Source organism: Hippopotamus amphibius, chromosome 12 (genome assembly GCF_030028045.1).
Source record: "Hippopotamus amphibius kiboko isolate mHipAmp2 chromosome 12, mHipAmp2.hap2, whole genome shotgun sequence".
Classification (NCBI taxonomy): Eukaryota; Metazoa; Chordata; class Mammalia; order Artiodactyla; family Hippopotamidae; genus Hippopotamus; species Hippopotamus amphibius.
This window is the reverse complement of record NC_080197.1, coordinates 82,366,515-82,379,853: the sequence shown is the minus strand read 5'-3', so window position 1 is coordinate 82,379,853 and position 13,339 is coordinate 82,366,515. Positions and strand designations below refer to the sequence as shown.

The window sequence follows — 13,339 nt, the reverse complement described above, 5'->3', positions numbered from 1 at the left end:
TAAGGGTAGGATGGTAAAAGACATTGAGAAAATGGAAATACTTAGGACAGCGAACCAAATACACTCTCGATGTTTCATATTCTCTTATCTGAGGCTGGAACTCATTATCCAAGAAAGTAAATGACACAGGAATGAGGTATTAGAATGTGACTAGTTGAATAAATGGTAAAAGCGTACTGGTCCTTTTTAGAGATGGCTAGACTTTATTCTTTCCATTTAATTTTTTTTCCATTTAATTCTTTAACTGTAATTGTTTACAGTGTTATGTTAGTTTCAGGTGTACAACATAGCGACTCAACACATATACATTATGAATTGATCACTAAGTTTAGTAAGCATATGGATGGCTAGACTTTTTTTTTAAAAGGTCTTTATTGGAGTATAATTGCTTTACATTGTTGTGCCATTTTCTGCTGTACAACAAAGTGAATCAGCTGTATTTCTATATATATCCCCATGTCCCCTTCCTCCTGGGACTTCTTCCCACCCTCCCTATCTCACCCTCTAAGTCACCACTAATCATCAAGTTGATCTCCTTGTGTTATGCAGCAGCATCCCACTAGCTATCTATTTTACATTTGGTGGCGTATATATGTCAACGCTACTCTCTCACTTCATCCCAGCTTCCCTTTCACCCCCCGCCCCAATGTCCTCAAGTCCGTTCTCTGCATCTGCATCTTTATTCTTGCCCTGCCACAAAGCTGATCAGTACCATTTTTTTAGATTCCGTATATATGCGTTAGCATACAGTATTTGTTTTTCTCTTTCTGGCTTACTTTGCTCTGTATGACAGACTCTAGGTGCTGGATGGCTAGACTTTATATGTGTGTGTGTGTTGTGTCTGTGTGTGTGTGTTAAATGCACACATGAGCTTATGTACTTGTAATGACAGGTATCATTTTGCTTTTATTATACAAACTTATATACAAACTTATTATACAGACAATTCAACAGGAAATGGCATCCATCCCAAACCTTGCATATAATCTAGAGTAGAAAAGCATCTTTCTATGGTTCAAAGGTCCTCTTGATTTCCCTTCCATTTATTCATATAAAACAATTGACAATTACAGTCATTACATAGGTTATTTTCTGGTAGAACTGCAAACTAAAGATTGCATTCTCTGTGCAAATACGCTGCAAATGCAAACTATTGTTCTCCCTTGCCGAACCATCTACGAAATGTGAATGCAATTGTGTTATTCTCTCTGAAACACCATTTTGCTAACTTTACCTTAAACGCTCATTATCACTGTTATTTTTCCATTGGGATCATTGTTTTCTTTCTGTTATTTGTTTTATTTTGTTTCTTTTTGTGTGTGTGTGTAGACTTGGAAAATTAGAGGACAGTGATGGGATATCATACAAGGCTGACAATGTTTATTATAGCAGGTTTGACTCATGACCCACAATTGAAAGTTGTATTATTTATCTTCCTACTTTTCACCTACTTGCTAAGCATCCCTGGCAACATGATCATCATCACACTCACACTGCTGGATCCTCACCTCAAGACCCCCATATGTTTTTTCCTTTGGAATTTCTCCCTCTTAGAAACTTCCTTAACTACTACATACATCCCTAATTTGTTAGTTATGATGGCAACTGGGGACAAAATCATTTCCTACAATTTCCTACTCAAGTGTCTTTTTGCCTTCCTTCTTGGAGCATCTGAATTTTACTTGCTGGCAGCCATGTCCTATGACCACTATGTTGCCATCTGCAAGCCCCTGCATTACACCACCATCATGAACAGTAAAATCTGCATTCAGCTTGTCTTCTGTAGCTGGCTTGCTGGCTTCTTTACCATCTTTATACCACTCCTCTTAGGTCTACATCTTGACTTCCGTGTCTCTAACATTATCCATTATTTTTACTGTGGCACAACTGCTCTCCCGCAGATGTCCTGTTCTGACACACAGCTCATCAAGATGGTGAGATTCATTTCTGCTTCAGTGACTCTCCTGGTCACATTGCTAATGGTGATAATATCATACATATATATTGCATTAACAATTCCCAATATCCCTTCAACTAATCAGAGAATTAAAGCTTTCACAATATGTTCTTCTCACAGGATTGTGATATCTCTTTCCCGTGGTAGCTGCAACATTATGTGTTTTAAACCTTCAGTCAAACAAAGCATATCCTTTTCCAAGGGAATTGCACTGCTCAATACCTGTGTTGCCCCACTTTTGAACCCTTTTGTCTACAGCTTACGGAACCAGCAAGTGAAAAAAGCCTTCATGAATATGATACACAGGGTTGTCTCTTTCTCAAACAAATGAATATGCTATTGCACTATGTATAAAGCAAATGAACAAAGTAGTCTCTGATAATAACAGTGTTTTCAGTGGTAGCTTCCTATCCATTTCTTCTTCTTTTTCTCTCCTTTCATTTCCTTGGTATTCATCTTTGTCTCTTTTCAAGCTTCATTTCACAAAAATCTTAGTTCCAAGGAAGCTAATTTTCTTTAAATTCTTGCAATAGACAGTTTTTCTCATCTCACTTCCTTTTTCTCTGAATATTTGAAAGAAAGTTAGCTACTTTTTCAATCTCTTTTGTCTTTGAATTCTAGTTAGTAAAGAACATAAAATATTTAATTTATATTTAATGTAACATGCAATGTAATAATTATTACCTTTATACTTAGTTACAACCTACTTAAGGCTAACATTCATTTTTTTTGTAACCCTACCAATTTATTTGTATAATACATATTCTATTTAATGAAATGAAAACAAATTGTGGCAGAGATTAACCCTTAGTGTTGATGCTCAAATTAGAAATATTCATTAAAAAAATTGTGTTAAATCATTTTCCATAGAAACTAGTTGTTTAGTGTCTATTAGAGAATTTTTAAAATTGCAAGTATTTCAATTATAGATGAAAAATGTGTTATCTTACTGGTTTATTTTAAAAACTAAAAATGAAATACAATAGTTATTGGGTATTTCCATACCCAAAAACATCCCTTCAAGACCTTGGGTATTTCTGAAGCTTATTGGAGACTGTTTGTAAATAAATGTTAAATAATGAGAACAATGCTAACTCAATGTATTTATTCTTTTCAGGTTGTCATAAATAAAGGTCTATAGATATATAGTGATACCTCCTACTTGGGAAACCAAAATAGTAGAATAATCTAAACACCTCCTTAAGGGATTTTTTTTAAAGAACTTTTTTTGAGATACAGTTAACAGACAATAAACAGCATATATTTAGAGTGTACAATTTGGTATCCCAATCTCCCAGTTCATTCCCCCCCAACCCTCCCCACTTTCCCCACTTGGTGTCCATATGTTTGTTTTCTACATCTGTGTCTCTATTTCTGCCTTGCAAACCAGTTGATTTGTGCCATTTTTTTATAGTCCACGTATATGTGTTAATATACAATATTTGTTTTTCTCTTTCTGACTCACTTCACTCTGTATGACAGTCTCTAGGTCCATTCATGTCTCTACAAATGTCCCAGTTTCAAAAAACCAGCTTTTAGTTGTATTGATTTTTGCTACTGTTTTCTTTGTTTCTATTTCATTTATTTCTGCTCTGATCTTTATGATTTCTCTCTGTCTACTAACCTTGGGTTTTGTTTGCTCTTCTTTCTCTAGTTTCTTTAGGTGTAAGGTTAGATTGTTTATTTGGGATTTTTCTTGTTTCTTGAGGTAGGATTGTATTGTTATAAAAATCCTTCTGAGAACTGCCTTGTGGCATCCCATAGGTTTTGGATCGTTGTGCTCTCATTGTCATTTGTCTCTAGGTATTTTTGATTTCCTCTTTGATTTCTTCAGTGATCCCTTGGTTATTTAGTAGCGTATTGTTTCACCTCCATGTGTTTGTGTTTTTTATGTTTTTTTTCCTGTAATTGATTTCTAATCTCATAGTGTTGTGGTCAGAAAAGATGCTTGATACAATTTCAATTTTCTTAAGCTTACCAAGGCTTGATTTGTGGCCCAAATGTGACCTATTCTTGAGAATGTTCCATGTGCACTTGAGAAGAATGTGTAATCTGCTGTTTTTGGATGTAATGTCCTATAGATATCTATTAAATCAAGCAGATATATTGTGTCATTTAAAGCTTGTGTTTCCTTATTAATTTTCTGTCTGGATGATCTGTCCATTGGTGTGAGTGGGGTGTTAAAGTCCCCCACTATGATTGTGTAACTGTCGATTTCCTTTTTCATAGTTGTTAGCATTTGCCTTATGTATTGAGGTGCTCCTATATTGGGTGCATATATATTTATAATTGTTATCGCCTCTTCTTGGATGGATCCCTTGATCTTTATGTAATGTCCTTTCTTGTCTCTTGTAATATTTTTTATTTTAAAGTCTATTTTATCTGATATGAGTATCGCTACTCCAGCTTTCTTTTCATTTCCATTTGCATGGAATATCTTTTCCATCCCCTCACTTTCAGTCTGTATGTGTCCCTAGGTCTGAAGTGGGTCTCTTGGGGACAGCATATATATGGGTCTTGGTTTTGCATCCATTCAGCCAGTCTGTGTCTTTTGGTTGGTGCATTTAGTCCATTTACATTCAAGGTAATTATTGATATGTATGTTCCTATAACCATTTTCTTAATTGTTTTGTTTTTGTTTTTGTAGGTCCTTTTCTTCTCTATGTTTCCTGCTTAGAGAAGTTCCTTTAGCATTCGTTGTAGGGCTGGTTTGTGGTGCTGAATTCTCTTAGCTGTTGCTTGTCTGTAAAGCTTTTGATTTCTCCATCCAATCTGAATGAGATCCTTGCTAGGTAGAGTATTCTTGGTTGTAGCTTCCTCTCAGTCAACACTTTAAATATATCATGCCACTCCCTTCTGGCTTGCAGAGTTTCTGCTGAGAAATCAGCTGTTAACCTGATGGGAGTTCCCTTGTATGTTATTTGTTGTTTTTCCCTTGTTGCTTTTAATAACTTTTCTCTCTCTTTAAGTTTTGTCAATTTGACTACTATATGTCTTGGCGTGTTTCTCCTTGGATTTATCCTGCCTGAGACTCTCTGTGCTTCCTGGACTTGGGTGGCTATTTCCTTTCCCATGTTAGGGAAGTTTTCAAATATAATCTCTTCCAATATTTTCTCGGGTCCTTTCTCTCTCTCTTCTCCTTCTGGGACCCCTATAATGCAAATGTTGATGTGTTTAACATTGTCCCAGAGGTCTCTTAGGCTGTCTTCAGTTCTTTTCATTCTTTTTTCTTTATTCTTTTCTGCATCAGTGATGATCACCATTCTGTCTTCCCGGTCACTTATTCGCCTTTCTGCCTCAGTTAATCTGCTATTGGTTCCTTCTAGTGTATTTTTCAATTCAGTTATTGTGTGGCATATCTCTGTTTATTTGCTTTTTAATTCTTCTACATCTTTGGTAAACTTTTCAATCTTTGCATCCAGTCTTTCTTCAAAGTCCTGGATCATCTTCACCATCATTATTCTGAATTCTTTTTCTGAAAGAGTGCCTATCTCCTCTTCATTTAGTTGTTTTTCTGGGGTTTTATCCTCTCCCTTCATCTGGTACAAAGTCCTCTGCTTTTTCATTTTCTCTATCTTTCTGTGGCTGTGGTTTTCAGTTCCACAAGATGAAATACTGCTGATATTGTTTGATACTGCTGTCTGCCCTCTTGTGGAGGAAGCTGTCTAGGAGGCTGGTGTGTGCTTCCTGATGGGAGGGACTGATGGTGGGTTGGGCTGGGTGGGCAGAGCTCAGTAAGACTTTAATCCAATTTGGTGGGTGGAACTCAGTAAAACTTCAATCTGCTTGTCTGCCAGTGGGTGGGGCTGTGTTCCTACCTTGTTGCTTGTTTGGCCTGAGGCTACCTAGCACTGGAGTTTACACGCTCTTTGGTGGGGCTAATGGTAGACTCTGGGAGGGCTCAGGCCAATGAGCACTTCCCAGAACCCCTGCTGCCAGTGCCCCTGTCTCCTCAGTGAGAGACAGCTGCCCCCCAACTCTGCAGGCAACTCTCCAAGCAGGTAGGTCTGGTTTAGTCTCCTATAGGGTCACTGCTCCTTCCCTCTGGGTCCCGGTGAGCACACTTCTTTGTGTGCCCTCTAAGAGTGGAGTCTCCTTTTCCCCCAGTCCTGTGGAGGTCCTGCAATCAAGTCCCGCTGGCTTTCATAGTCTGATTCTCTGGAGATTCCTCCTCCCCGTTGCTGAACTCCCAGGTTGGGAAGTCTGATGTGGGGCTCAGAACCTTCACTTTAGTGGGTGGACTTCTGCAGTATAACTGTTCTCTGGTTTGTGAGTCACCTGCCCAGCATTTACGGGATTTGATTTTAACACGATTGCGGCCCTCCTACCATCTCAGTGCAGCTTCTCCTTTGTGTCTGGATGTGGGGTGTCTTTTTTGGTGAGTTCCAGTGTCTTTCTGTCAATGATTGTTCAGCAGTTAGTTGTAATTCCGGTCCTTCTTAATGGATTTTGATGTGTTGGTCATAAACTGGAATTTGGCTGGTTCAGAGCAATTTCTGTTCCATGACCAAAATTTATAAATATTAAATATAATAAAAATGTTTTCATAGATACACATCATGTTTCATGATTTTTCTTAAGAAATATATGTGCATTAGGCCATAATTTTTTAACTCCTTTTGATTTATCTATGTTCTTGATTTGAATGAAATGGTTTTGAAAAATACTATCTAAAAGAGCAGAATTAAATATAGCCAGGTAGAAAAATACACATAGTATGTAAGTGATAGGACAACATTCCAGGTTTCTGTGCAGTTTGTTAATGAACTAGATCCTAAAAGATACATAAGTTATTAAAATGATTTCAATAATGATGGTATTTAAACAATCGGTAACATGTTTTCTTCCATCATTTATATATCTGCCTCTTTCCATTTTCAGGAAATAGATCTAATAATCCTGGAGCACTATCTAACTTTTAGAAATTTTAAGAGCACGGAAAGTGAAAAAAAAACACATATAACATATTGAGACAACCCACTACAAGAAAAATGTAAGGCTCTCTTAATATTCTTTTTAGTTTTGCTTCTGCTATGTGTCAACCAGGATGAGTTTGCTTAAAAAACATATCATCCCATTAAAATTCTGAAATGTTTTAATTATGTATTTTTAAATGTGTGTCATCTACTAGTTATTTACCATAGAGGATGTTCTATAACTCTTAATAAGGGTCTTGCACTTCTAGGCTAAGACTTCCCCATCCCCATTCTCCCCACTCCTAGGCATCTTAAAGTTACATCATCTGTCTTCTCTGCTTCATTGGTTAGTCTCTGACATATCACCTCACGTTATATCTAGTAGAAGCATTATCACTGACCTCTGTATTCTGAATCCTCACATAGCTTAATAGTTTTGTGGGGTTTTTTTTAATTGAGTCTTAAAAAATGACACAACTAGTACTTTCTGAATACCACACTCTAGGGAAATATTTTGCCTATCCTGTTTGCTAACATCAGAAGGTTCCCTTGTGTCTTTATTAAGGAAAAAGATAAAAATTTAGCTTAGTTAGACTCAAGGGATATGTTAAATTTCTGTACTTAAATATTGTATTTATTTCTAGATTTTGATCTTTGACATAACGCTTCCAGTTAAAGATTTAAAAACTTTCTGAAAATTTAACCAAAATGGAAAGGATGCTAGAGATTAAATTGATGCTCTTTAGTATCTGAATACTGTGATATTGTAAATGTGAACTTAAGTGAAAAATGGGAAATATTTTGAAAAAAAAAGACATTACAACTTTTATTTAAATCCTTCTGAAGGACAAATTAGTTTTTTTCTATTCTTTTTATAATTGAATGTCTTAAAATGATCATCACTCTTAATATAGTTGGTCTCTATAGTCTAGTTAAACCATATCAACAACAAATAGAAATTCCAATATACCCTGTGTCAGGTAAGTCAAATTGTAACTTTTCTGAGTCAGAAGTTGGGGGAAATTTTTGGAAGTATGAGTAAGATATTGTCTTTAAATTGTATTATTTCATCTATTCCTTTTGATGGAGAAATAAAAATTTCTATGTAATTTTACTATATATATACTAAATATAATGGTGTCTTTTTATGTTATAAATAACATGTATTTATATATGTTAGTATGTTATGTATTTTTTACAAACTCCTGTCTAGAAGTTGGTGCTGGCTTTTGCTTGGGCATCTCTCTCAGTATACGGATGTCTCTAATTCATTTTCTTTTTGTCAATTTTTTTTAAAAATTTTAAAAATTTTATTTTATTGAAGTATAGTTGATTTACAGTGGTGTGTTAATTTCTATTGTACAGCAAAGTGATTCAGTTTTATATATATATATATATATATATATATATATATATACTTTTTCATATTCTTTTCCATTATGGTTTATCACAGGGTATTGTATATAGTTCCCCACGCTTATATAGTAGGACCTTGTTGTTTATCCATTGTATATATAATAGTTTGCCTCTGCTAACATTGTATATATAATAGTTTGCCAAACTCCCATCCCTTCCCCATTCTCCCTCCCCCTTGGCAACCACTAGCCTGTTCTCTATCTGTGAGTTTGTTTCTGTTTCTTAGATAAGTTCATTTGTGTCATATTTTACATTCCACACATATAGTATTTGTCTTTCTCTTTCTGACTTACTTCACTTAGTATGATGATCTCTAGGTCCATCTTTGTTGCTGCAAATGACATTATTTTTTTATGGTTGAGTATTATTCCATTTTATATATGTATGACATCTTCTTTATCCATTCATCTGTCAATAGACATCTACATTGTTTCCATGTCTTAGCTATTGTGAATAGTGCTGCTATAAACATAAGAGTACATGTGTCTTTTTCATTATAGTTTTGTCCAGGTGTATGCCCAAGTGGGATTGCTGGATTATATGGCAACTCTAATTTTAGATTTCTAATTCATTTTCTTTATCAAACTTGTAGTTGCATTGGATGAATCATAGAAGAAGAATTAGAGAGCAGCTATTCTACATCTTGAGGAAATTTAACAAACACATTTACACTCAGTTCAAGGTTAAAGGTAATTAGTATGTTTAGTAAAACTCAAAAGACTATGAAAAATGGGAAACAACGATGAAATAAAGAAGTAATGTCTTTATATGTTATATTTAGTCCACCATGTCATAATAATTATACAGATATTGAATAAAAATATAAATTCAGATTTTCATGGAAGGCAAATGACTAATGGAAAACCTTGAGACAATCAAATAGAAATATTTTTGTGTTGGAGTGCAAGGACTTAACATTTTATTTATGAACAGTAAACATATTAAAACAGATGATAAGTATTCAGATACGTTTAAAACAAAGATTCTAGTAATTCAGTAACTTCAAAAGCAATATGTTTAAATAAAGAATACTATTGTTATCTAGAAAAGTAAAGGAATATATTTGAATAAATTTAATTGAAAGGAAAAGGAAAATACTTATGTGGCATTTGATTTTTTTGGTGATAGCTTATATTTTAAAAGAGGAACAAAGAAAAAAGTTTTTTGAATACTGACTGCGAATTATGAAAGTTGGCTAAGACAAAGCACTCTTGCTCTACTATAAAGAATATAGTTAGCACAAAGAAATTACAATTAGTAATTATGAAATATTGCTGTAGCACTAGTCAATGATAAGAATTGTAACTATACTTAAAACATTTTATATTCCAATGAAAAGATACAACTTCTTAGTGTAATCTGCACAACATTAAGGAAAGTAATATACGATTATTATACATTGAATGAAATAAAAGGAGATTAAAATACAAGAGCAATAATTTTAGTTTTTCTGTATTTTATTTCCTAATTCACACAGATTTAAGACATTTTTAATGATTTACTGAGAATTTTCTAAGTGTTGAATTTAAAGGTCATTCATAAAGTATATGGAGAGACAAGCAGATTGAGTTAAAAAAAATGACTGAAAGAAAATGATACCAAAAAATGTAAGAAAGAACTAGAAATGGACATTAATGATGAATAAGTGGTATAAAAATTATTTGAGATATTTGCTAAATTCAGAAAATAGGAAATATGAACCTTTAAATAGTCTGTTTTGGTGAAGTTTTCAAAAGATGGCTCAATGATTGACACTAAATTGAGAAGCTAAATTTCAAAAGACTAAGTCCTCTATTAAGCGGTAAGTAGGATTTATTTAACTCTTGTCAAGGAAAAAATCTCAGCATTTATGGAGAAATGGCTGACATTAGACTGACTGACATGTTCATTTTGATAAAATCAAAGTAGATTTGAGAAAGTATTTGCACATAGATATATTTCTGAATATGGAATATTCTATAGCTGAGAATAATGAAAAAACCCTTCTCTAACTTGTGACTGAGATTTTGTTTTCTCTAACTTTGATAAGAGAAAAAAAATGAAGAACCAGTCAATGGAAATAGACTTCATTCTCCTAGGGTTGACAGATGACCCACAATTGCAAATTATGATTTTCCTGTTTCTATTTTTCAACTACATCTTGAGCCTGATGGGAAACTTCATCATCATCCTCCTCACCCTGCTGGATCCCCAGCTCAAGACTCCAATGTATTTCTTCCTTCGAAATTTCTCCTTCTTAGAGATTTCATTCACAACTGCCTGCATTCCACGATTCTTGATAAGCCTTCTAACTGGAGACAAAACAATTTCCTACAATGGTTGTGCAACACAATTATTCTTTTTTCTTCTATTAGGAGCTACAGAATTTTACCTTCTGGCTGCCATGTCCTATGACTGCTATGTTGCCATCTGCAAACCATTGCATTACCCAGTCATTATGAACAGCAGAGTGTGCTATCAGCTTGTACTCAGCTCTTGGGTTACTGGCTTCCTAATTATATTTCCTCCTTTGGTCTGGGGACTTAAGCTGGATTTCTGTGCTTCCAAAATAATTGATCACTTCCTCTGTGACACTTCTATCCTGCAGCTCTCTTGCACCGATACACGTCTCCTAGAATTGATGGCTTTTGTCTTAGCTGTGGTGACACTTGTAGTCACTTTGCTGTTGGTGGTCCTCTCCTACATGTACATCATCAAAACCATTCTAAAACTCCCTTCTGTTCAACAACGAACAAAGGCCTTTTCCACCTGTTCCTCACATATGGTTGTTGTGTCCATCACTTATGGGAGCTGCATTTTTACATATATGAAGCCATCAGCAAAGGAAAGGGTGATTTTAACTAAAGGTGTAGCTGTGCTCAATACCTCTGTTGCTCCTTTACTGAACCCCTTCATTTACACCCTAAGGAACCAGCAGGTGAAAGAAGTTCTCAAGGATGTGCTTCAAAGGTTTTGTCATTTTCAAACCAATGAGACCAAATGTAGATATAAATAAGATGCTGTTGAACTATGAATTGGGAAATTGAATATAATTTTCGATTCATTAGTTCATAGCTATGCCATTTCTCTGCTCAATGAATCATATATTAGGTTTACTCAGTCTGCCTAATCTCTGCACTTCTCTCCATTATTTCTGAGTAGATTGTTTTACTCTTTCATAGTAAACTGCCTTCTTCAATGCAGAAAATTAAATTCCATCTCTGACTAGAAATATCTCCTCTCATCAATGATACTTTCATGTATTGGCTGCTTTCCAAAAATGAACCTTACTAGATATACTTAATTAATTTACTTCAACATGTGTGCTAATTGCTAAGCATTGCATCTGCTCATAGTGTTTTTTTCTGCTAAAACTGTAAGAGATAAACTCAAATCCTGATCATTATTACATAATGTAATTGAGATTGTGCTGAAAAACAGTTAGAAATCAGATTAATTTTAAAGATTGAAATACCCTTCCAGGAGAAATCATTATTGATGCTGAACCTTGAAAAATGAATAAGGAAATAAATATTTCAAAGGGGTTGTAACCAGAGATATAAAATGTGCAAAGGAACTTAGATTCTATTAAATAAGTAGCACCTAGAGTATTAGAATGATTAACAATATGGTATTTGTATACATTATTGGTTATTGTTTTGTATAGAAGTAATTGAACTGCAGGCTTTGGATAAAATTGCTTATATAACTTTATATAGTCTTAGGCCTACAAATGATAGTAACCCATGAAAGAAATTCAAGGTATAATTTGTTTATATCTGGGTTTGGGGATGTTTCCATATATTTTAAACCATTTGTAAATTAAAAATATCCTAGTCCACTCTGGTTGTGTCAATTTAATCAAATTTATTAAGTATACCATACATACAAGCACATACAATCATTTTAAACCAATAGATTTAAACAAATATTGAAACCCATGTAACAATAAAAATAGAGAACATTTACATCATACTAAATAATTCCCTTTGCCTCTTCACAGTCATCCCCCCTCATCCCACCATTGGATCAAGACACCGACTGACATGCTTTCAGTCACTATAGATGAGTTATGCCTTTTCTGGAATTTCTTATTTACAAAAACAAAAACATAAACTTTATGTCTGGCTTCACTTACTCAACACAAAGTTTTTTTATCCATGCTGTATGAAAAAGTTTTTTTTACCCATGCTGTTTTTTTATGTTCATTCCTTTTTGCTGATGTAGTTTACTAGGATCTCTGGTGTCCTTTTCTCATAGCTTGCTTTCTCTCCCCTATTATTTCACCTTGGTATTCTTATTCTCAGAAGACTCTCTCCCCAAGACTGAATCATTTACTTTGACCAGTGTGAAAAGTCCATACGCATCATATTATTAAATGCCATTCACCGAAAACCTCTATCATCCCATAATGTCCTTTGAAATAATTGTCTGCCAAAAAGAAATTGACTGAAATGGTTCCTCTCTATATCTTGATGACTCTACTGCTCACTTCCTATTTTCCAAGACTGTTGGAGCAATAGGAATTGTCCCTAAATGAGAAAGAGAAAAACACACATGGAGGAATACCATTGACCATTTGGTTGCTCATTTAGGAGTCGATCTCAATTCCAAGTAATTTCCTTTACTATTTTTTTCAGTGGAACAGGTTCCAAGACTCAACCTGATTTTAAAGAGCAAGGAAAACCATGTTTTTACATTGGACAGAATAATATTGAGGAAACTAATATGGAAGATCTCAGGTTGAAGCCCTGTAGAGACGGTGCAGGAAAGCTTGTGAGAAATGGCAGTGGGGCTCAGTGATATCTGAGAAAGCACCTACTAACAGCCTTAGGTGTAAAGGTGATAGTTCCGCCTCACTAATAATCCGCTATGGATCTCGCCTCTGCTCATCAGTCTAAGCACAAAGCCTTCTGGAGAATAGTAGCATCTGCTTCCCATCCAACTTTCAACGTCTGCACCAATACCTCTCGAGGATAACTGTAAATAAGAACCATACACAGAGAAAAAACTCTGGGAAAAAGCTTCCCTGTTTCTCCTCTGCACTTAGAGAACAGCTAAGAAAGTCATA

General features: G+C 34.8%; 2 protein-coding genes across 2 annotated transcripts; both read left to right on the top strand.

Annotated features, from left to right (window-relative positions):
• The first annotated feature begins 1,352 nt into the window (after positions 1-1,352).
• Positions 1,353-2,288, top strand: LOC130832518 (olfactory receptor 6C74-like). Its single transcript, XM_057700851.1, has one exon. It carries the CDS (start codon positions 1,353-1,355, stop codon positions 2,286-2,288), a length of 936 nt encoding a protein of 311 aa, XP_057556834.1.
• An 8,039-nt stretch (positions 2,289-10,327) lies between these two features.
• On the top strand, positions 10,328-11,284 carry LOC130833301 (olfactory receptor 6C6-like). The gene has a single exon (XM_057702792.1). It carries the CDS (start codon positions 10,328-10,330, stop codon positions 11,282-11,284), a length of 957 nt encoding a protein of 318 aa, XP_057558775.1.
• The last annotated feature ends 2,055 nt before the right edge of the window (positions 11,285-13,339 follow it).

Coding starts and splice junctions, on each gene's coding strand:
- LOC130832518 (XM_057700851.1), top strand. CDS start 1,353: ATGGGATATCATACAAGGCTGACAATGTTTATTATAGCAGGTTTGACT.
- LOC130833301 (XM_057702792.1), top strand. CDS start 10,328: ATGAAGAACCAGTCAATGGAAATAGACTTCATTCTCCTAGGGTTGACA.